Source organism: Acipenser ruthenus, chromosome 19, assembly GCF_902713425.1.
Source record: "Acipenser ruthenus chromosome 19, fAciRut3.2 maternal haplotype, whole genome shotgun sequence".
Lineage (NCBI taxonomy): Eukaryota > Metazoa > Chordata > Actinopteri > Acipenseriformes > Acipenseridae > Acipenser > Acipenser ruthenus.
In genome coordinates, this window is record NC_081207.1 from 629,129 (window position 1) to 652,488 (window position 23,360).

At 48.2% G+C, this 23,360-nt stretch overlaps 1 protein-coding gene across 1 annotated transcript; it reads right to left on the bottom strand.

The window, feature by feature from the left end:
• Window positions 1-2,254: 2,254 nt before the first annotated feature.
• Window positions 2,255-19,830, bottom strand: LOC117424681 (envoplakin-like). The gene is made up of 22 exons (XM_034041295.3): window positions 19,688-19,830; window positions 15,197-15,296; window positions 14,817-14,971; window positions 14,565-14,688; window positions 13,929-14,060; window positions 13,715-13,756; window positions 13,467-13,628; window positions 12,772-12,879; window positions 12,216-12,311; window positions 11,604-11,714; window positions 11,060-11,206; window positions 10,649-10,803; window positions 10,356-10,453; window positions 9,574-9,746; window positions 9,036-9,214; window positions 8,708-8,846; window positions 8,114-8,307; window positions 7,656-7,806; window positions 7,134-7,217; window positions 6,894-7,004; window positions 6,497-6,589; window positions 2,255-6,237 (listed from the first exon to the last, which is right to left on the bottom strand). The coding sequence occupies exons 1-22, from the start codon at window positions 19,735-19,737 to the stop codon at window positions 2,809-2,811; spliced, it is 6,033 nt and encodes a 2,010-aa protein (XP_033897186.3). The 5' UTR covers window positions 19,738-19,830; the 3' UTR covers window positions 2,255-2,808.
• Between the last annotated feature and the right edge of the window lie 3,530 nt (window positions 19,831-23,360).

Genomic DNA, 23,360 nt, shown 5'->3' on the forward strand with positions numbered 1-23,360 from the left:
TCGAGGAGGGCCACAGCGTTGGGGTGCAGCTGGGAGAGCAGCTCCTTCAGACGCTGGCTCACCTGGTAGATCGGGGGCCCTCTGAGCCTGGCTTTACATGGCGTCTAGTAATGCAGACGGTGTTCGTCCAAGGGGTCTGGAAGATGGGAATCGCTGCATCCATTTTTAAAACACCTTCAGTATGTTGTTTAACATTATGAGATGGGGCTAATAATAAAAGATGGTAGCGTTTAAATGTAGCGCAGACATTGAAAAAGGATGCAAAGTAAGAATGTGGCAACAGACAATTCTGTAAATATAGCCCCTGGGGAATGCCATTAAAGGTGGCCAGTCTCCACTGTGCATATTTCAAAAAAGGATTTCCGTGCGTTTCTACTTTGTATTCCCCGATATTGAATGTCATTCGTGGCTACTGTAATGTAATATAGGCTAAAACGTTACTGCGTATTACCTTTTAGCTCAGGGCGGTGAGCGTCGGATGTAGTAGCCACTAGAGGCCGCTAGAGGGTGCAAAAGAAACTGTTGAAATAATAGTAACAGTTGATAGCGACAGTTCGGTTTAGTGGTAGGTGTAGAGGTTAGGTGTGAGTCAACGGTATTGACAATGTCGACCCAGGTGACTTTTTCGACCTGAAAAAAGAAACAAGGACCAGGGGTCACAAATGGAGATTAGATAAAGGGGCATTTAGAACAGAAAATAGGAGGCACTTTTTTACATAGAGAATTGTGAGGGACTGGAACCAACTCCCCAGTAATGTTGTTGAAGCTGACATCCTGGGATCAATAAGCTACTAACAACCAAACGAGCAAGATGGGCCGAATGGCCTCCTCTCGTTTGTAAATCCAGGATATGGGTGAGCAGCTCGGTCTGGAAGGTAGCAGAGTACCGCAGAGTCCCGCTCTTTGCCAGTGTCTGGGTTCATGGGTGGGATCAATAGATATAGGGTGCTAATAACTGTCGCACAGGGAAGCAAGCATGCAAGTTTAAAGGAGGAATGATTGTAAATACGTGATCTTTTTTGTTTTTAAGGTTCTCACGGGCTTCTTGGAGCCCTTCCTGCCCATTACCGGGTCACCGTACATGACGCTGGGGGAGTGTGAGAGCAGAGGACGTGGGACACAGGCTTCGGGGCGTGAACCAGAGCGGTTGTGAAAAAGAGAACAGTGAAAAACTCAGATGTAGAAAAAGTTATTTAAAAGCAGCGTCAATAACAGCAGCCTTCATCAGGTGCTAGGGATTCACACTGGAGGCAGGTCGGTTTAAATGTATACATTGTGAGAGTTGCAGGCTCCCTTTATTAACGTGTCTACGTTTTCAGTAGCTCCTCCCGTGTGCTCTTGGTATTGACCTGGTGGGGCCTGGGGCCAGTGCTGTGTTCTGAAATGTTCTCCTCCATCCAGCAGATGGCGCCAGAGTGCTGCGGGCCCGCATGCTGACCTGCGTGGAAGGGGTTAACCTTCCACGCAGAGGAGGTTCTTCCAGGAGAGGGAGAGGGAGAGGGAGGGGGAGAGGGGCACACCCATTCCGCACACCACCACCGGAGGGCCCTGCTGACCAGATCGCTGGCTGAGTGGCTATACTGCGGGAGCCACAGAACTGAATGACAAGAGGACTGCTGCACTCTGCAGGGTCGTACTGGGACCAGCATGGCGGCTGACTGGTTTAGACCATAACTGGGATACCCAGTCCCTGAGCTTCTCAAACCAGCTACTCCTCACACCGCAGCCCAGAAGTGGTAACATTAACCCTTCCATCACTGCAGCTAGTCTCAGCGTGAAGACAATGTGAATGGGAACCCTTCGCAGCTTGTTTGGGCTTTACTAAATACACTGTTGTGCAGGTTTTGGTTTCTGCAGTAAAACCCAATTCTTTTTGCTGATGTAGAAATAATAAATAAAGTAACACATGGTTTATATTTTAGTTTTGAACCCATTCTCTTTGTTATTTGCAGTAGTCCTGGCCGTGTGTCTCCAATGTTAAGATATGATTAGACAGTAAATGAAAAATGTGACATATTGTACTACTCTTACGGCTTCCGGTAGACTTTTTGCGATATAATTTTGTAGTTTCTTTGATTACATGATGTTAAATAAAATATCTAAATTATATTCATATATTCCCCCCCTCCCGTTGGGGCTTTTGTTCCATTGAGTTTTGTAGTGTGGGCTAGCATTGCCTGTGCTATTTCAGGAGACGTGGGTTAAAACAAGGCTAACATGGACGTAGATAAGAACAAAAAAAACAGACAGTAGGTTCAACGTAATGAAAATTTAATAAAGTATAATCTTGAAGTACAGCAGTGAACAATTTACCAAAGAGGCTGTTCTAGTGTGTGTGTATATATATACACACACACACACACACACACACACACAATCTGTGGGTTAATCCTTCAAGTGCACAGACTGCATCAAGACCCATCCACCAGACTAACACAATATCAAAGTTTGATAAGGACTGCATGGGATCTTGTAAGTTGTAATGCCTTTTTTAAAAATATTTTTTATTGCTAGTATCCCAACAGTTTTAACAATGAAACTGTATTAAAAAATATCAAAAGAATACGTTTTTTTTATGTTTTAAAGCATTTTGTTTGCACACCCTTCTTAACATAAGATAAAACAAGGCTAAGAGACTGAACCAAATAGTTACAGGGCAGCACAGGGCTTCCTGTTAAAAGCTGTGTTTAGTCTTCACCTGGACGTGGCCCGTTTAGTTTTCAATGAAATCGGGTAGACCGAGCTATATTTATGTCCATCAGAGCTGGAGGAGAACGGGACCCATGTCAGGAAGGTGGGGGGTGGGGTTCAGTAATTCAGGCTGGAGTACAGCGTGTTGCTCAGCTTGTTAACTGGCCTGTAGGTTGCATACGACTGGCTGTTGGAAGACGCTGGCAGGAGGAGGAGGCCGGTGTGCTCGTCCGTGTGGCAGCGATCCATGGCCTCCTTGTAGTTGATCTTCTCCTTGGTGACGGGGTCGATCAGGTCCTTGGCGTAGTTGACGTCCTCCTGGAGCTCCCTGGCCATGCTGCCGTCGATCATCTTCCTGGTGACGGCATCCTGCAGGTCGATGCGCCCGGCCTGCTTGGGATCTACCAGCCCCCCTGTCAGGTACTGGGCCTCCATGTAACGCATACCGTTGTCCCGCGGCATCCAGCCCTTCTGCACGGCCTCACCGACGGAGAGCTGGTTCTTGGTGACTGGGTCCTCCACCCCGGTGAAGGCTTTCTGGGCGTTGAGCAGCCTCTGGAGTTGCGCGTTATCGATCAGGCTTCGCTCGGCCGCCTTGTGGACGGAGTAGCGGTCCCTGGTGGAGATGTCGATGATCCCGCCCGTGGCCGCCTGCATCTCCAGCAGCTTCTGCCCAGTGATGGGGTCGATGAGCTTCCTGGTCACGGCGCTGCGCACAGACATCGTGGTGTCCGTGCTGGGGTCATAGATCCCCGCGATGGGGAAGTTATCCTCCTGTTGGGAGCTGGAGACGGTTCCAGACTGGTAGCTGAAGTTCTGTAGGTGTGTGGTGGAGGAAAGCAACGGGGCAATTGGTTTGGGCTTGGTTTCGCCAGCCACCAGAAGGGCGAACTCGGCGATGTGGAGCTTGCCTTCCCTGAATCTGCGGACCTGCTCGGGAGTCACCCGGTTTTGTCTGAGCGCTTCGTCGATGGAGTACTGCTTGCCACTCTTTTTGTCCAGGAGCATCTGTTCACCGGAGCTCCTGGTGGTGATCTCCTCCCAGTCGCACTCCTGCTCTTGGAGTATGATGTACTGGCTGTAGTCGATCAGGCCTCTCTTGTAAGCCTCGTAAGGGGACATGTTTTTGCCCGTATCGGGGTCGAAGATGGAGATCTTGGTGGAAAGGTTGCTTTCGTACATGTGCATCTCGTTCTGCTTCTCCTCATTCTTCAGTTTCTCCAACAGCTCCCGGAGGGTGAGCTCCCTCTGGCGGAGCTTGTCTTTCTCCTGCAGGATGTCCTGCTCCAGCCGCATCATCTCCGTCTCCATCTTAATGCTCTTCTCCCTGCTTACCAGACTCCTCTCACTCATCAGCTTGGAATGCTGCTGGTAGGAGATGCTCATATGCTGCTTCTCCATGTCCAGCATCTTCAAGTCCTTTTCAACAGCCTCCTTATCCCTGCGTAGGGCGTCCCTGGTCTGTATGAGCATGGCCTCCTCCCGGGAGATGCTGCTCCTCGTGTTCTCCAGTCTGTTGAGACGGTCCGAGAGACGCTGCAGCTCATCCTCTGCGTCCCGCCTTGTGTTCCTCTCCTGGTTCAGCTGGTCCCTTATCCTTGTTCGTTCACCTTCCACCAGTCTGTCTTTCTCTACCCTGATCACCTCTTTGTAGACTGTCTTCTCCATGGACTTCTCCCTGGTCAGGACCTCCACCTTGATCTGGATGTTCCTGAACTCCCTCTCCAGCCTCAGGATGTCGTTCCTCTCTTTCTCCAGCTCGCCCCGCAAGCTGCTGGATACCTTCTCCAGGTGGGGGTCTCTCTCCACCTTCAGAACCTCCTCCATGATGATGTTCTCCTCGATGGGTGGTGGGGCCGAATTGATCTCTGTGATGCGGGTCTTTATTTGCCTGAGCTCCATCTCCACTTGGATCTTCTTGCTGCGATCGTCCTGTTGGTTCAGGATCCTCTCCTTCTCCTCCACCAAGGCACGGAGCTGCTGCACTTCCAGCTCCAGCTTCCTTCTGGTCTTCACCTCCTCGTCCAGACTCCTGCTCAGCTTCTCATGCTCCATGGCCTGCCTGGGGTCCTTCTGTAGCCGTGTGACTTCCTGGACCACCACCTTCTCCTGGGGCTTCTGCCTCTCGAGGAGGATGTATGTGTTCTGCAGGTCGAAAACCTTTTCCTCCGTCGCTCTGCGCTGCTGACCTTCGTCACGCAGCTCCCTCCGGAGCCTGTCTGCTTCCTTCTCCAGGAGGGGGTCGTTTTCATACCGGATCACCTCCTTGGTAACTAGCTTGGTTTCCACCTTGGACTTCTCTACCTTCCACTCGTCCCTCTCCTTGCGCATGCGGAGCAGCAGCTCATAGGAACTGTTGTAGCTGGAGTTCTGCCGCTCCAGCTGCTGCTTCATCCTCTCAATCTCCCGCAGGGTCTCTGGGCTCTTCTCCAGTTTCACCACTTCCTGGTTCACCTCTTTTATTTCCACCTTTGGCGGCTGAGACCTCAGGGCATTCAGGTCCACCATGACCTTATTGATGTCTACCTCCAGTTGTTCTCGTTGCTTGGTGGAATCCTGCAGCTCTCTCCTGAGGCGGACCAGCTCCCTCTCTGTTTCTGGGTCAACCTGGAAGATTTCCTTGACAATCTCCTTGATTTCCACCTTCTGTTTCATCACGTCCACTTGTGTGAAGCGGAGCTGTAGGTTGGTAAACTCCTTCAGCAGGTTGGAGGTGGAGTTCCTCTCCTCTTCCAGGGCAGTGCGGAGCCTAGCAGACTCATTGATGAGCATGGGGTCCTGCTCCACTTTCTTCACCTCCTTTGTGATGATCTTGGGCTCCACTGTGGGAATGATCCTCTCCAGGGTGTTGATCTGGCTCCTCGTTTGGAAGATGAGGTCATTCAAGGATTTGCTCCTCTGGCTTTCGTCAGCAATCTGCTTCTCGAAGGTCCTGCATGCCATTAACATCTCAGGGTCTTTCTCTAACTTTACCACCTCTTTCATCACCATCCTCTCCCTGACTTTGGGCTTCTGCTGCTCCAGGATGGTGATCTCAGTCCTCGTGTGCACTGTCTCGCTCTCCAACTTCCACAACTCTTCTTTCAGTCTGCGGATCTCTTCTCTCAGTTTGGCTGCGTCTCTGTCCAGCTGGGGGTCAGGCTCAATCTGGGTCACTTCCTTGGTCAGCAACTGGGGCTTGATGGTCTTCATTTCCTTCTCCAAGACTGTGATCTTTTTGCTTGTCACGTCGATTTCAGTCTGGATGGAGGAGCGCCTCATGTTCTCATCTTCTATCTTGCTCCTCAGGGTGAAGAGGTCGCTCTCCAGTTTGGGGTCTCGGTAGTACTGCACCACCTCCTTCTCCTCGATCCTCTCCACCCCTCTCCTGCCCTTCAGGATCGTCAGCCTTTTCCTGGTCTCTGCCAGCTCATTCTCCACGCGGGTGCGTCGGGAGATCTCATTCTCCAGATCAGTCTTCAGGCTCTCTGTCTCGTTGATGCTTTTCAGCTGGCTGTTTTGCTGGAGTTGCTGTTGAATCACCACCTGATTGACTTGCTGCTCCTTCTGCAGATCGGAACAGAGAATGCATGAATTGGGGGAATTGTTATAAAGTCTACAAAATGCATACATGTAATAAAAGTGGTCTCTTTTTTTAATATGATCACACAGACAGTCTTTACACTACTGCATTTTTTTGTGTTATTTAGAGTCTCCACAGTTGCAAAAATTGTGAAAAGTTGCTAACCTTTACGATAGCAATCCTTGATCTTTTTTTAAAAAGTAGTATTAACATATTTTTCAAACATGTATAACTCCACGGTACCTTTCCCATGACCTTGCTAGCATAATCCAGCTGGTTCAGGAGCTGCTCGTTCTCAGCAGAGACCTGAGTGTAGTGGCTCACCAGGTCCTTCTCCTAAACATTAAAAAAAAAAACAAGCAAGCAGTCAAGAACACAAACTCAGACAACTGGTTCCGGAGCTGCTCAGATCTCTGTTTCCCAGTTTTCTAAAATGTAAATGATTGTAAAAAAAAAAAAAAACACAGTTTGGTAGTCTCTTTTTTTTCAATTTGCATTGAATACACCTTTTTAATTTGGTGTTACCAAGTGAAAAACAGGTGGGGAAAGTGTTATAAAGGTCTGAGAAATCTTGATGTTACAGACCCCCTTGGTAGTTAATGGGACGGGTCCAGTCTAGTTTGCCGGTGTCCAGTCTTACCTGTTTCTGGATGCTGTCTTGTAGGGGGGTGGTGCGCAGCCTCTTCGCATCCTGCGCACCGATCGTGGGGTCCAGGGATGAGCGGTACTTGTCTGAGACTGTGTCGTATTCCTTTTAAAAAGGGGAGAAAGACGGTATTAATTAAGAAAATTGACAGAACGATGGCTGTCCAACTGCCTTTTCAAACTGTTTTATGTTTTTTTTTCATTGTATGGATAAAATAGTTTGCCCAAAACGTACATTGAGGAGCATCTGAAGGTCTTGGGAGAGGTCGACGGTCCGGTCCATATCACCTGCCTTCCTCTTGATGTCTTCCACAACCCCCTGGAAAAATGTCACAGAAAGTTTAAGAAATTGCTGTCTGAAACTCCCAAATAATGTATCTAGTTATTTTGTGGTGTTTGGATTACTGTCTCTGGAGACTAAGAACAGCCCCACTCTCATCCATAGAGCAGTGATAGCACAAGCAGTGGCAACGTGAGGGGCAGTTCAGTCCCGACGCTCATCCGATCCCTCTTGGCATCTCTGTTTGAGAAGTGCCAGCTGATGGCTTCATGAAAACGTGTGGTGGTTTTGTGCCGTGAGACTATTCTAAGCTGGAACTGAACCCAGATCTCCAAGAGCAGAGAGAGGCATAATGCATTAACCAACTCCCTAGAATCACGCAGAAGCCTCACAAACTGGGCTGTGGTTAACAAATGAAGCTTCGTTCTGTAATTATGCAGGGCGTTGAAATGGGGCCTGGGTTCCTAACCCCCTTACCTTCTGGGAGGTGTACTTGTTGGTGACCTGGGAGAGACCATCGCTGCTGCTGATCTTGTTGTTGGGTAGATTGTCCATGAAGTTATTCAGGGATTGGCAGGAATTCTGCAGGCTCTGGTTCTTTCGACTAGCTTCCTGCGTGAGCTGCTCTCTGGTCGGGAGAGGAGAGAGGAGAGGGAGGAAGGTTACATCTTTGTATTTTAATTTCTTATCAAAACTGCACTCGGTGAATATTTCTATATTATGGTTCTGTAGAAACAGCCACAGCAGTTGGTGTTCATGTGCTGAGGATTCACTGACTGGCTGGCTGCCCGAACATGATGCTCCAGACCGTCTCAGCATCAAGCATCATGATAACCAAACGCTGTCTTATTTAAAAAAGTAACTGAAGATACAATAGGCTGCTGAGAGAATAGAACCCCAGTGCATTTCTAAGAAGTGAATTCCTGTGTGCTCACCTCTGACCGATCTGGCTGGCCACGTTGGCGTATCGTTCTCGCAGTCTCTGCACTTCGGCCTCTTGCTTCTTGATGTCGGGGCAGTACTCCTGGAAGCCCTTCTGCAGGGAGTTGCACTGCTGCTGCGTCACATCCAGGTCTTTGCCCAGCTTCATCAGAACATCATCCTTCTCAGACAGATCGCTCTTCATTTTCTAAAGGAGGCAAGGGGCGGCGGGGTGCGATAAAAAAGGGACGTTATCTCACAGCAGAGACGGGAGCAGAGACAGGAGAGCAGGGGACAAACACACACCAGACTTGTTTTTATGTTGTGTTTAAAGCTAAGTATTTGGAGACAGTGTGGCCTAGTGGCTGGTAGGATTGTGAGGGAGACAATGTGGTCTGGTGGTAAAAGCTAAGTGGATGGGAGGCAGCATGACCAGGTAGTTAGAGCTGAGAGACAAGGAGGGAGGCAGAGTGGCCAAGTGGTTAGAGCTGAGCCACTGGGAGGGAGGTTGTGTGGCCCAGTGTAGATCTAAGGCCCTTGTGGATACAGTGTGGCACAGTGGCTTGGGCTGTCCCATCACAGGTCGGGAGTGTTCAGAGTATGCCCACCTGGAGCTCCCGGTTGCGTTCCTGGATGGCGCTGGGGTTGTTGACGATGCCCGTGTCTGCTGCCAGTTCACGCTCAAACTTGGAGATGATGCCGTCCGCCTTCTTGATGTCATTCTCCAGATTCAGGGCAGCGTTGGCTCTGATGGGGAAACAGACGTGACGTTTATGTTCTCCAATCCGATTATTTCGCACCCCCTTATTGGTGTTGAATTCCTCAGGAATGAAACCGTCACTATGAATCCACAGCCAGTCTCTCCTCTTATCCAGACTGCACCGTGAACGTCACGCGGTGTTGTTTCACACCCGCTAGACGGAGGCTGGCACTTACTTCTGCGTGTACAGGCTGGACAGGGCGCTGACCTCGTCGTACTTGCTCTTGACGTTGTTCAGTTTGTTGGGCAATGCCGCTGCTGTGGGGCCGGTGGGCTTTGTGGAGAAGAAAGCCTCAATCTCCCGCTGGGCCACGTCCTTCTCCATCCCGATGCTCTGCAGGGCTTTGTTGGTGCGCTGCATGGGGGAACCAGAGATTTGAGTGCGACACAGACTCCACGAGTCCGATAGGCAACACTGTCACCTGCGACCATTACCCTCTCCAGAGGCACTGTATATTGTACTGTACGATGCAAAATGCATTGAAGAAGTTAACTAGCCATCACAGATATATTGTGAACAAAAATCCCTTAAGAATAATACAATGCCCCCCATTAATAAGGCATCCCTTCATGCTGTGGAACAGGTTATGGCTCCCAGTTGCCCCGCAATGCTGTTCCACTGGCACTTTCATTCTCGTTGCAAGGTGACACACAGACAGCGTGGTCTCGTGACTGTGGGGTCCCACTATAGCTCTGTTTGGGCTCTGGCCTCACCTCCTGGTCCTGGAGCTGGGTGCTCACGTCCTGGGGCGCGGAGCTGCGGTTCAGTGGAGCTCGCAGGCGGTTCACGATGTCCTTCTCTGTCTGCACCAGGTCCCCGTTGATCAGGTCCAGCCGCTCAGAAAACTTCCTGGCCTGAGGCTCGTCGTTGCTGCTGTAGACGCCTCCTGGAAGAGATGGAGGGGCCCAGAGAGATTTAGGAAACTGCACCCCCGGGTCTCCCATCTAGGTCCCATTGCTCTATAGTACAGAACACATTATGGACTCCTTCTTGGAGCCAAAATGTCTCCCGTTGCATTACCTCCTCTGCAGTGCGATCAGAGGAGCTGCTACACTGGTAAAAGCCACTTGACAATGGCACCAAAGTATTATCACAACCAATACACGCTGTTTATCAGTTGCAGCACCACAGAACCACATCAGTGTGCAATCGTATCAGGGCAACACTGTGCAGTATTTGACACAGATGCATGTGTACTTATTGTTTGAATTGCTTTAGGCTGCTATGGGTTCTGCTATGCTGAGAGTAAGATGATGGTACTGTAATGGTACATTTGACATAACTTTAAGCACTCAAATCATGAGTTGTATTAAAAAAAAAAACTAAATTGGTTCCAGTAAGCCATTTTGTCAGAAACATTGGCTTTATTTTTGTTGTATTCCTAATTTGGATTTGCTTCTGCAACGGCGTGTCACTGGGATTTCCGACTCGTCTGTGTGAAGGGCATTGCGGATTGTCACTATGAAGGTGTAAGAGGGTTTGAAGCCGAGCGCACCTGCTTTCTGCGAGCGGTTCACCTCCATAGGCTGTCTCTTCAAGCTGCTCTGCAGGTCAGCCCTGTTCCTCTTCAGCTCGTTCATGTCATTATTCAGCCTGGCCGCCAAGCAGAGGAGACAAGTTATTCACTTTAACATTAATGGTCAGAAGAACAAGGTGAGAGGGGGGAAGACTTCTCTCTTTGACGTGCATAGCGAGGTAGCACTATACAGTACAGCTTATAAGAAGTGCAGTAGACAGCGTTTGTGTTCGTGAGTGTGTGAGCGTCCTACACAGACGGCAGTGTGGTACCTGTCCAGCTTGTCGATGGCCTCAGGGTCTGGGGGAGGGATGTTGAAGCACACTCCAGGGAGGCTCTTGGTCACCCCATTGCTGGCCTGCACCACCCAGTTCTCGTTGTCGGTGTTGTCTTTCAGGATGAACTTCTCTCCACGCGTCACCTCCGCCTGACAGGATGAGAAGACAGTCAGAACCATGCAGAGAGGCTCTGGGTGTAGTGAAGCAGCGGATAAGACCATTAATATGGTTGTGTTGAAACTAGAAATGTAGTAATATTATATTTTCATCATCGATGCCTTCTGGGACAGTCTACCTAATATCTGGCATAACCGATGTTATGTCAGGTTTACGTGGCATCTTATGTTCTCATTGTAAGCTGTCCCTGGTGACTGTATAAACATGCCTCCGATGAGTGGCTCTCACCTTGCCGTTGTCCCAGTCGCACAGGGACTCCACACCAACGGGTTTGGAGGTGCGGGAGCGGCGCAGTTTGAGAGGGGCGATGTAGGGGCTGCGCTTCTTCAGGTCCGCGAGCAGACGCTCGTTCTGCAGGATGCTCTTCTCCTGGCTCTGCAGAGACAGACACGCAGCGTGAGGAGAAGGAGAGAAGAGAGGGGCTACCCCTGAACACACAGCACCCTCCCCTCAAGCAGCTCCAGAGCCACTCTTAGCATCCCCCAGGCACGGCTCAGTTTTGTGGAGGGGCTGTGACAAGATGAAGGGTTAATACTACCACTGAGTTTGGGTTAAGACTGGTGGGTGGGATGACAAGGACAGGGACTTAGAAAGGAATGCAGCCAGTTGTCTTTGTTGAGGCTGAATAGCTTTCTCGTATTCCATGCAGCTGCATGAACAATGTACCCTGTGAACTTTAATAGTCTCCTGCATAATCTCTTGTTCAGAAGTACTGATACAATGCCTTCCAACCCGTTCCAATCCCACCCCCCCGGACCCCCCAGACCCTCACCTCGATAGTCCTCAGGATCTCACTGTTGCTTTTGAGGCCGAGGGATTTGGGGTCGAGTTCTGTGTTGAGCTTCTGGACAGACTGGGACACGGTGTCCACATCATCCTGGAACTGAAGAGCAGCAGCAAGGGAGAGAGAAACATGGCATCACTCTTTCCATTCATTTGAAATAGCCCTCCTGATAGAAACTCTTCTACAGACGAGAGGCATGCTGTGTGCAGCGTAGTGCTGAGAAGCAACACAGGGAGGTGCAGCGCCAGGAGTGCATTACAACATTCATTGTAGGCTTGTTACTGACCAGCCTGTAATCTCTGCATTTCACTTCTGTGTTGGTATTACAGCTTGACTTGGTAGCAGCAGCTGGATCATTCAGTGCAAGAACACAAGAGTCCGGGGTTGCCTTGTAATTAAGTGGCTTAAAACAGAACGACTAGAACTGAAGTTTCATGTGTGTAAGTTATGGTCCAAACAGGAGCCTGAGCAAGAACTCTGATCGCTATTACAGACGCCTTTAACAAAGAAATAAAGAACGGGATTCAGCATGTGCTCATAGCAGTTGTGAGCTGTGTGTTGGTGTTTTGTGCAGCAATGCAGAAGATGGTGCTTCTCTACCTTTTTATAGTCCTCCACATTCTGAAGGTGGCTCTCCTGGCAGATGCAGAGGTTCAGTAAGCTCTGCCACTCGTTCCGAACCGCGTCTCTGTGTGCCTGAGGACAGAGAGGAACCGCATTACAGCTCTGAAAGTGGGGCAGAACCCTCAGGCACCCCACCCCTCCTCCACGCTGTCAGACACGCGCATGCTGTTCTGGAATTTAGAGTCGGTCCATCTGTACCGTTTTTACTGCATTGATCACTCACTCATAAACTAAAACATGAACTACAATGCTCCCTCCATTATTTTTTATTGGGTAGTTCACAAATGTGTTTAATTCACGGTTAGGCCATGTTAGCAGAAAAATGAACAAGTGCTATACTTTACTGTAGAAGAGCCCTTCTTTATTCACAATTTTCTTATGTGTGAGACAGATTGTGAAATCCTGACGTGGCACTGTGCTAATACTATGTGCTGAAAGATCCTGAAAGTAAATAATAATTGCAATCATGAACTCTCCAGCTCTCATCCGTTTCTGTGCAGTGCAGGTGCGAGCCAAGCCCTGCTGCTCTCACCTGGATGGTGGGGCTGGCGGGATGCTTCATCTCAATGAGCCGGTCCCCATCGTCCTGCAGCTTGTTCACCTCGCTCTCGTGGGTCATCAGGCTATTGGTCTTGAAATTCTGAGGGGAGACAAGCCAGCATGGAGCTCAGCGTCTCCCACTGTCTGCTGGGAGGGCTAAGCGCAAGATGTTCAGGATAAAGCTATGAGTCCAGTACTAAAGACCGTCTGTCCATAAAGACTGCATTTAGAGGGTGGCTTTAGCAGTCGCTATCTGTGTAGACAGTAACTATACATTGGCTTTATTTCATTTGTTCTTCCCTCTTTCTCTTTGTTTCTCATTTCTCTCCTTCCTTCTCTTGTCTTTGCCTCTCCCCGCTCCCTCTCCCTCTCTCCTCACCTTGTACTGCCTGCACACGTCAGCAGATTCTCCCTGCCTCTCTCTCCTTCTCCCTCACCTCATACTTCCTGCAAACGTCTGCAGATTCTCCATGTCTCTCTCTCTTCCTCTCCCTCCCGCCATCCCTCTCTCCTCACCTCGTACTGCCTGCGCACATTGGCAGATTCTCCCTCTCTCGCCTCACCTCGTACTGCCTGCGCACGTTGACAGATTCTCCCTCCCTCTCCCTCTCCCTCTCCCTCTCCCTCCTCACCTCAGACTTCCTGCACACATTGGCAGATCCTCCCTCTCCCTCCCTCTCTCCTCACCTCGTACTGCCTGCGCACGTCTGCAGGCTCAGCCATGCGGTCGCTCCAGTCCCGCTTCAGCACCTGTTCCTGCTGCTCGTTCAGGTAGGTGAGCTCCTTGGTGCAGCCCTGCATGTAGTCGTACAGACTGCCCAGGTAGTGCCTGCGCCACTGCGAGTTATCCTGGCGAGGGAAGACACTGTGAGCACGGGACACGCCAAACAGTAACACCACATTTCAGAGCCATGTATGTCTGTTCCAATTCTTACCAACAGATTCTTGTATTGCTCCTGAATATTAGCATACTGTTCCTGAAATAGAAAAAAAAAAACACAATTCATGATTTTGTTTTGAAGCGATTTACACAGGGTTGCTGGTTTTACTGTTTTCAATCTGTGGCCCGTACTGGTCTCACAGGACCCCTGATCGAGGGTTTGTGGTTTGGGGTGTGGGGTTTGAGGGGTGGGGTTTGGGGTGACTCACAGGGTTGTTGGTTTTGCTGTTTTCGATCTGCGGCCCGTACTGCTCCACCTCCTTGTGCAGGATGTTGTGCTCTGCGATCTGCTTCTCCAGCTCCGGCAGGGTGGGTCCATACACCCCTCCATTCACCTGCCTCTGCAGAGACAGACACACCGTCAGCAAGGGAGCTCAGCAACACAGCTCTGCTTTTAAACAGGTTATGAGCAGCTACAACCAAAAACTAGACAAAGCCGTTCTCACACGTCAAATTGATTCCCACTGCCTTCTCTCATTGGGTCCTCGTCAGCTGATCTGAACGCAAGCAGATCTCAATACTGACCTTCTTTAAATCACTACACGGGACCCTGGCGCTGTACACAGAGTCTCGCCTGCACTGTTATGCAAGTTAGATTTTCATAACATTCCTACACACATTTCTATTTCCTCAGTGGTGGTATTCAGCCTCTATTACGCCTGTTTTTTATAGAGTCCCCATAGTGAGCAATCTCCCTGTAAAACTGCTTAATAATGCAATTCAAGTTTATCTGATCCTCCTTCTAACAAAGTGAATGCAATGATTTTGCCTATTCAACACATGTCTTTTGTTTTCACTATAAACCTAGGACACAGTAAAGTGTGGTTGGCAGAACCCCTCCTAACCTGTTTCTTGTTAAGAATTTGCGGCCAGTCAATTCCGGAGCCTCTATCGGGAACGTCCAGATGATCGTAGACCTCCCGGTACTGAACGCAGGCCTTGGACCAGCGCTCATGCAGCAGCTTGACACTGGGGAGAGAGAAGAGACAGTTACACTTTCTGAAGCACAACTCATTTCAAACGCCTCTTCACTATGGATCAGCCCCTGTGCTTTATTCGCTGGAGATTATTTGGGAGCTCCGTTGGCGATGACTCACTCTTTATCGATCTCGATGGCCTGGGGGTGCTGCTTCTTCTTGGCCTTGTCGACATCGAGGAACAGGTCCTTCAGCAGCCCCTCTGCGTCGGACAGGTTGTCTGCATTCACCTTCTGATACTCGAAGGCTTTGCCTTTCCTCCGGTTGGATTGGTCCTGTAGGAGTGAGCAGAGAACATTACAAGAGAGCACAGCACCGTGCTGACTGATACAGGCAAGAGACGACACTGACGTTCTGCCCAAATCTGACAGAAACCCAACCGTGAGCCAGCTGCTAAATGAATGTGTGAAAATGTACTGTGGGAAGCGGAGACAGACAGTCGTGTAGTTCAGTCCTGACTGCACTGAGACGGGAGCACAATCATGAAGCGTCGCACTTACCACAGTGAGTTTTTCCTCAGAGCTGAGAATGTCCTTTTCCACCTGGTCCGCATTCTTCTGCATGCGAGCGATCAGCAGAGCCAGATCATTGACCTCGGACCTGAGGAGAGGGGGCAGGGACACCGTCAGTCACACCAGCACTTTACTACAGTCATAATCATAGCAATAAAGTAGTGAAAAGTGGGGGTTCAAACTTGGTCAACTCATTTATACCTTAATAATAATGAGCACTAGTCTAAACACCATTCTCAGCTCTCCAGCGCTGTCATTACCAGTATCTTAATAATAATGAGCACTAGTCTAAACACTCCATTCTCAGCTCTCTCCAGCGCTGTCACCCTGCGTCTAAACAACATGCACAGAAACACTGGTCAGAGCGCTCTCGCTCTCTCTCAGCACAGTCACACTGGAGCCCAGTCCATATCTCGCTCAGCTGGTCTGCTCTGTGGTCCGCAGTGAGTCAGGTCTGGGTGTCGGATGCTGCCTGACAGGTAGGGTGACCTCTGTCTGTCTGCTGCAGGATTGGCATCGAGCCTAGGGAGGGGCTCACAGCCACAAAAGCAACTTCCTCCACACCCAGAATTCCACGCATCTCTCACATTCTTCTGCAGAGGGCTGATGAATCACAGTGCCTATCTCTATTGCATTGCTTCGAGGGGCATGGCCTCCAAATACCTGCGGGGCAAGTTCCAATAATGTGTCCAATGACACTCCTCAATCCAGCGAAGACAGAAGGAATGGGACTCTGGCGTGTCAATTATTGATATTTATTTTTTTGTTGTGGTTGTCAATAGCACCAGTGCATTGAAAGGGTTTATGGTCTATGCTGTGATGTCAGTCTTGCACCTTGTACAGGTGTAACCTGTTCAGAAAGTGGACCTGTTGGAAACACCCAAACTGATCTAGTTACTGCGGTACTGTGGTTCAGCCTCTCTGTGTTTAATCCTCATACTGCACCAATTCAAACCACAAGGCTGAAACTCCTTGATCTTATAGAAATGTACTGCAAAGCACAGTGCAAGGAGGTGCCCCTTTTCAAGAGTTAGAGAGCGGTATGCATTGTTACTTTGTACATTGATCACTCCAAAGCTATGTGATGAAATATGATCAGCAGTTTAACCATTCATTGATCTTATTCTCTATCCTTTAAAAGCCCCCCAGGATAACAATATAACCTGTTTTGGGGGGGACCCTGTGCAGCACCCCTGTATTTGCAGACAGCGATACATCTTATCTAAAACATTTATGACTGCACAGGTCCCACCATCAGAAACCTCTTACTGATGCAAAACACAGTGAACTGGAATGAACTCATCTGGAACTAACTCATCCCAGGTAAAACAATAAGGAGCTGAACCGGACAGACACAAACTGAACCAGGCCTGTGTGCGCTGGATAAGCACCTCCACCTCGCCCTCTACACCCCATCCAATCTGAAGAGATCGACCTGCACTACGCCACATGCGGCGCACTGTTTGAACAGCACGGACTCCTGATCTACCTCTATACTGTAAACAGACAGAGAGAGGAGCCTCCCTGGAAGGATCTGGTTCAGGGCAATGCTGACGCTCTGTTTACTGTCTCTCTGAGCTCAAGTATATATACTTGAATATCTCTCTGAATGGACGAGTTGTTTTTCTAGTGTGATGGCCAGCATGCTCGTTTAACAAACACAAGGTCGTCGGCTTCTACAGGTCATGAGCCAGTTCCTTCCAGGATCATCTACTGATCACTCATTTCAATTTGCAAATACCTCCTGAAAACCACAACTACGTGTGCAGCTGTTCCATGTGAGCAATGCAGCTGCAGGTGGTTTGGCGAGGGTTAGCCCGCCCGGGTCTTGTAGGATCTCTCCTCCCACACGGGAACAGTGTGTTGTCATTGTGTGGAGAGATTCATCAGCACGGATCGCACCATGCCTTTAAAACCCTTTGACCCACATGGAAGAGAAGAGTCCTTGTTTATCATGTAAACAGAGAGGGGATTCCTGTTCTCCAGCTGGGAAACGCGTGGAAGACATCTGTCTGATTCGCTCTCCGCCACTCTCACTGCAAGTGGTTAGAACGCAGGAGGTGTTCATGTAGCAGCAGAGTTAACCTGCCCTGTACTGAAATGTTCTTCAGCTGCTTCTATATTCATGCAAATATGTGCTGTGTGCATGCTGTTAAAGCCACAGGGTCCATGGAATACGTACCACTGCAGTCTGTTTGCTGCATTCCTCTGTGCTTGATTTACAATCACAAAGAAACCAGAGTGGGACGCTACCAGCTGTGGCATAGACCTGATATCACGAGACCGCAGCGTTATGTAAAGAAACCTGTATAGCCTGTGCATGGCCTGAAGCGAAAATAATACAAGAAAATATAATTAAAGGCTGTCACCACACCTAGAACAAAGTAAATGCCATCGTGAGATCAGCAGGCATCACTGATTGCCCATTGCAGGGTGTGGTTGCATCGCCCACGCTGGCACAGGCTGCCTTTGGACCTTGTTTACTGATCATTAACAGCTATTTTTATTATACACACAGCAGTGAGGAACCGCTCTGGACAAAAGTGTTACATCACCCAGAATGTTAGGATTGAGACATAATCAAAAACATTAATACTAAATGAACATAATTGACATCTTTTATTTAACATCATTCAATCACAGACACTACAAAATGATATCGCGAAAGTCTACCGGAAGCCGTAATAGCAGTACAGTATTTCATGAAAGATTTTGAAATGTCACATTTTTCAATTTGTCCGTTGTACATGGAAAACTACACAGCGTTGTGTAATTCGACATGTTAACGTAACGTTATTCAGCAGGTTTCATTTGACTTTCTGAAAGTAAATGAGTTCATTTTATAGTGGGATGCAAAACTTTTGGCTCTGGCTGTACATTAAATATTGAGATTAAGCGTTGCGTATGATTTTGTTTCAATCTACCACATTCCTCTTCCTTTTCAACAGAGAGGCATCTCAGCGAGCAGGTATTTGGTAACGATACAGAGAAACAGGAAAGGCCGGTATCCCTGGTGTGTCCGAGCTCTGCAGCTCAGTCACAGAGTCTGACTCCCTCCCCCTGCGCACTCCCCTGCTCAGTCAGAGTCCGACTCCCTCCCCCTGCGCACTCCCCTGCTCAGTCAGAGTCCGACTCCCTCCCCCTGCGCACTCCCCTGCTCAGTCAGAGTCCGACTCCCTCCCCCTGCGCACTCCCCTGCTCAGACAGAGTCCGACTCCCTCCCCCTGCGCACTCCCCTGCTCAGTCAGAGTCCGACTCCCTCCCCCTGCGCACTCCCCTGCTCAGTCAGAGTCCGACTCCCTCCCCCTGCGCACTCCCCTGCTCAGTCAGAGTCCGACTCCCTCCCCCTGCGCACTCCCCTGCTCAGTCAGAGTCTGACTCCCTCCCCCTGCGCACTCCCCTGCTCAGTCAGAGTCCGACTCCCTCCCCCTGCGCACTCCCCTGCTCAGTCAGAGTCCGACTCCCTCCCCCTGCGCACTCCCCTGCTCAGTCAGAGTCCGACTCCCTCCCCCTGCGCACTCCCCTGCTCAGAATGTGCTTTACAGTGTTAGTGGGATAACCGCAGGCATACTGCAAAAAGAGCATATGGACGCCCCTGGTTGGCAGTCTAATTTTTTCATTGGGTAAGGTAGTCCAAGACTAGTGCTAATCAAGGTTTGTGAAACCAGCCTTTAAGTACTATGTAGGTACACAGCACTTACATGTTAGTACAAGAGTCATACCTGTGCACGTTGTGTTATTACTTCCAGTTAAAATGCAGGGTCTGTTTCTAAATGTTCAATTAGAAATGCTTGAATGTGTCTGTATTTCACCAGAAATAAACTGAGCGGGGTCCAGATTCTTTTTTTTTTTCTGTCTTTCTTTTTTACATTAAACGATGCCCAATTTCAACATGAATAAAGGCATGTTTCTATTTGAAAATACATCACTCATTTTTTAAAGGAATGCAATAACTTCAAGTCAGAGGTGAACTGAATGCGTGTCATTTAACTCCTAAGCTTTGTGGAGAGATGCTTCCACACCCTGCGTCCACCACTCTCGCAGTATTACACGATAGCACAGCACAGACAGTTAGACGCAGTCAGATAACTTCATTTCACGGAGCGATCTCTCGGCACGGACATATGCAACCACCAGCTTCAAGCTGAATACATTTTCAATGTTTCTAAACATTTTATCAGAATAAAACTATCCTGTTATGTAAATGGGTGTGACAGATAATGGATCTGTATATAGCTTTTGTGACACCCGAATTCAAAAGCTGCGTCTTGGCTCATTGAATGAACAAACAAACACACTCACTCACTCTCACAAAAAAAACCTGCCCTTTTTCTTCTGTTTGTTTTTGTTTTAAAAAGCGCTCAACTAATTTTTTTCCCCCACTTTAAAAAAACGTCTTTGCAGTAACGATACCCCAGCTGGTTCTATTGAAATCTCCGTGCTGAGACGCACACAGGATAGCCTCAAACCTGTACTCACTTGCTGATTCTGGGGGGCGCCTTGATCGTTGCTTCTTTTTTCTTGAACATCCTGAGGGCTGTTTAGCGCAGTCCCTTCTCTAGATCCCAAACAGCTGTGTGCTCTTCTCCTATATCTCCCCCAGTGTGAAGGACACGGGGAGCGTTCTGTGGAGTTAAACTGCACCTATGCAGAATCCCCGCCCTGGAAACAGGTGTGTGTGAGAGAGGACTGGAACAACCCGTTTCTCTCTTTTTTTTTTTTCAAAGTACAGTTTGGCCTGACACTTGAAAGAGACTTGTCACCCCCGCCCTGCTTTAATTTCGACATTTACTGGCTATTTAAAACCCTTTGTTTGCTCTGAGGGAGCGTCTGAGATAGGTCTCCCGGTGTTCAGTTTCCATCGCGCTTCTCCAGATGGGGTTGAGTTCGGAGTTTGAATGTGGGCTACCTGATGAGAGTGTGGGTTTGCAGGGTATCTTGCATCAGGGCAGCGATGGGATAGTGGAGATTCTTACTCGTGGCTTATTGTCACATATGTACTCAAAGACTGCAATCAAACATGCAAAGTGTTGTGGTGTTCTATGCACGGGATGACATCCGTACACACGATAAGACCGACTGCAATTTCTATAGATTTGAAGATTTCGTTGATTGAGTTATTACCACAATAATAATAATAATAATAATAATAATAATAATAATAATAATAATAATAATTAAAAAACTGAATCAGAGAATGTATGTTAATTAATCGTTTGGTATGAACACTTGTAGAATGTATCATGCATTTGAAACATCACACGAATTGAATAAGAATTCACTAGCCATTCAGTCCGCATATAATTACATTGGAATTTACTGTAACAATGAATCTTCATATAGTTCTCATGCAATCTTTCTTGCAGTATTGACTCTGTGCATGTGTATATGTGCAGGCAGCAGTGTGGAGTAGTGGTTAGGGCTCTAAACTCTTGACCGGAGGGTCATAGGTTCAATCCCTGGTGGGGGACACTGCTGCTGTACCCTTGAGCAAGGTACTTTACCTAGATTGCTCCAGTAAAAACCCAACTGTATAAATGGGTATTTGTATGTAAAAATAATGTGATATCGTGTAACAATTGTAAGTTGTCCTGAATAAGGGCGTCTGCTAAGAGATAATAATATATGTTAGAATATAAATAAAAAGTCAGGTTTTGGGCTTTGTTTTGCCTTTGCGTTTACAGACACCTGGCAACTCTGTGCGCCAGTCCTGCGAACCTGTTTAAAAGTCATCTTTATTTTACCTGTTCGCTGGAAACATGTTTTCCTGGCTCTGGGGTCCATGGGAAGGTGCAGGAGATTCTGCGTGGGTCACCTGGAAAACTATCCTAGTGCAGGAAGGGAACATGGAAGACCAGGGTCCAGCCCAGCCCCTCCACACAGACCAAGTGTGAGCAGGAGAAGACATCTAGTTTGACTTTGTGTGTGTTCTAACTGCGCTACAGTCCCAAGACCAGTGTGTCTTTAGTGTACCAAGCCTGGTGTACCACCATAGTACACACACACACACACACACACACACACAGCAAGGTGTAATTAACACACAGTGCAGGTTTAAATTAAAGCAGAGGCAAGCTGAACTATCATACCAGCAGGAGTCTAGAGCAGGTTCTTATGCATCAAGCTGTGCTTCTATTCACAGAAACTGACTCTGAGAAAAATAATCAAATAGTTCAACTTAGAATTAGTTTGCAATTCACCAGATGACAGTGTAAACCTGTGAATGTATGAACTGGTACAGACACTGCTGAGTAAAGAAATACTGAAATCTGCTCAACAGAAGGGAAAGACGCACAGGCCAGTATCTGTTAGGGTTTCGAGCTGAGATTAGGTGATAGATAATCACATAAAGAACTCTTTGTTGAAAAGCCTCAGAGACTCATGAAGTGTTTTCGCCATTGGGGTGCAACACCTGTACCTGTCAGAATGCATTGAGCAGGGGAGGCTGGATCTCTCCAATTGAGAGGCAGCGCTGGTGAAACCAGGAGAATGTGGCTCTGCAGGTTTGCAGCGAGACCCCTGGGTAGACACCTGCATTCCACACATACACCGGCTCTCAGAGACATCATTTAATAACCTGATAGAAAAAAAAACAACCTTCCAAAAACTACAAGAGTTGTATTTTATTTAAGCAATACATCACTAAAATATTTAGTGATAACGCTGTAAAGAATGTGTATGGTGGCTGGCAATGAAAGCTGCAGAGTGAGTCAGACGGAGAGAGAGGGAGACAAGTGCAGGTGCTCTCTGGGTGGAGTGACGAAACTGGAACACCTTTCACAGACCGTGCAATTAAACCAAAACACAATCACACTGTTACTAACCATAAGGCCGCCTGATTGTAAACCTCCCTCGATGATGAGGGAAGTATCCATGGCAACGGGATCTCTATACTTAGACATGACAGGCAGTGCACTATAAATAGGATTTTGAAAAAATATGTTAAATATTGTGTTTAATGACCCTGTGTGGTTCATGGTGCAGTTTGCTGTATTTTGTTGAACAGCAGTACAGAGCACACTGTGACTCTCATCTGTGTTTTTATTTAGCAGGAAGAAGCAGGCAATCCACTGATCATATAAAATACATCACGGAACCTGACATTGATGCGACACAGCTGTCTGAAATACAGTCTGTGCCAGGTAGCTTCCAACTACACAATGTTATTCTTCTTTAGTTGTGTATTATAAAGCATGGCGCAGGGCTCTGTAAGATACAAGCAGAGCGGAAGTTCATGTGGGTCTGCTGTGGAGCCATCAGATCTGTGCTGTCCTCCGGCACTATAGGTCTGATGGCTTCGCTGTGGACCTGTAGTGCAAAAAAAAAAAAAAGACTGCTTGGCAGGGCACGTTTCGGAGGGCAATGCCAAATTGGGAAAAAATGGCATCAATTCAATTGGTGACTACTACATTTTTTATTAAAAAAAAGCGAGAAGATTGGGAGGGGATCCAGGGCTCACGAAGGCAGGGCACCTGGCCGCTCTGGAATTCATGGTATGCCGGCAGCTTTTCTAGCAGTTTGGTTTTTGAGAGACACGCCACTCTGGTATTGTGAACACAAATGTTTTGTTCTAAAAATCTGTACAGTTGAATGCCTGCCAGCATAGAGATCAGGCTGTCAGATTAGAAAGCAGGAATGGGATTCTCTCAGTGCTGAAGTTTCGCAGGATTCCAATCCACACAAAGACGACTGGAGGAGGTCAGGGACTTGCAGGTCATTGTTTGGTTCGATTTAGTTCCCTGGAAAATGAAGGACAGCATTCCCTGGCACAGGAGGAGGGAGATGATTTTTTAATTAGAGTGGGGGAAATGCTTTGAAAAAAAAATAAACCCAGCCCACTTGGCAACCAGTCTCATTGCATGCAGTGCCTTGCTGTCTTACCAGAATGCACTACTCAGCCCTGAAACTGGCATTTAAAAGAACAGCACAGTCCTGCATTTATTAGTTCTTTTTAGGAGGCTTCCTGAGTGGGGAAAGTCCTATAAAGAATATCAACAGCTGCAATTATACAGATTATCCAAATTTAAAATGTGCAACAGTGCAGCCAATCTGACCCAAGGCCAAACCTCCACTCTTGCATTTTGAGTTCAGCTACATGCTGATAGTAAGGTTTCCAACACAAATCTATTTCTAGAGACACTTAAGTCTCCTT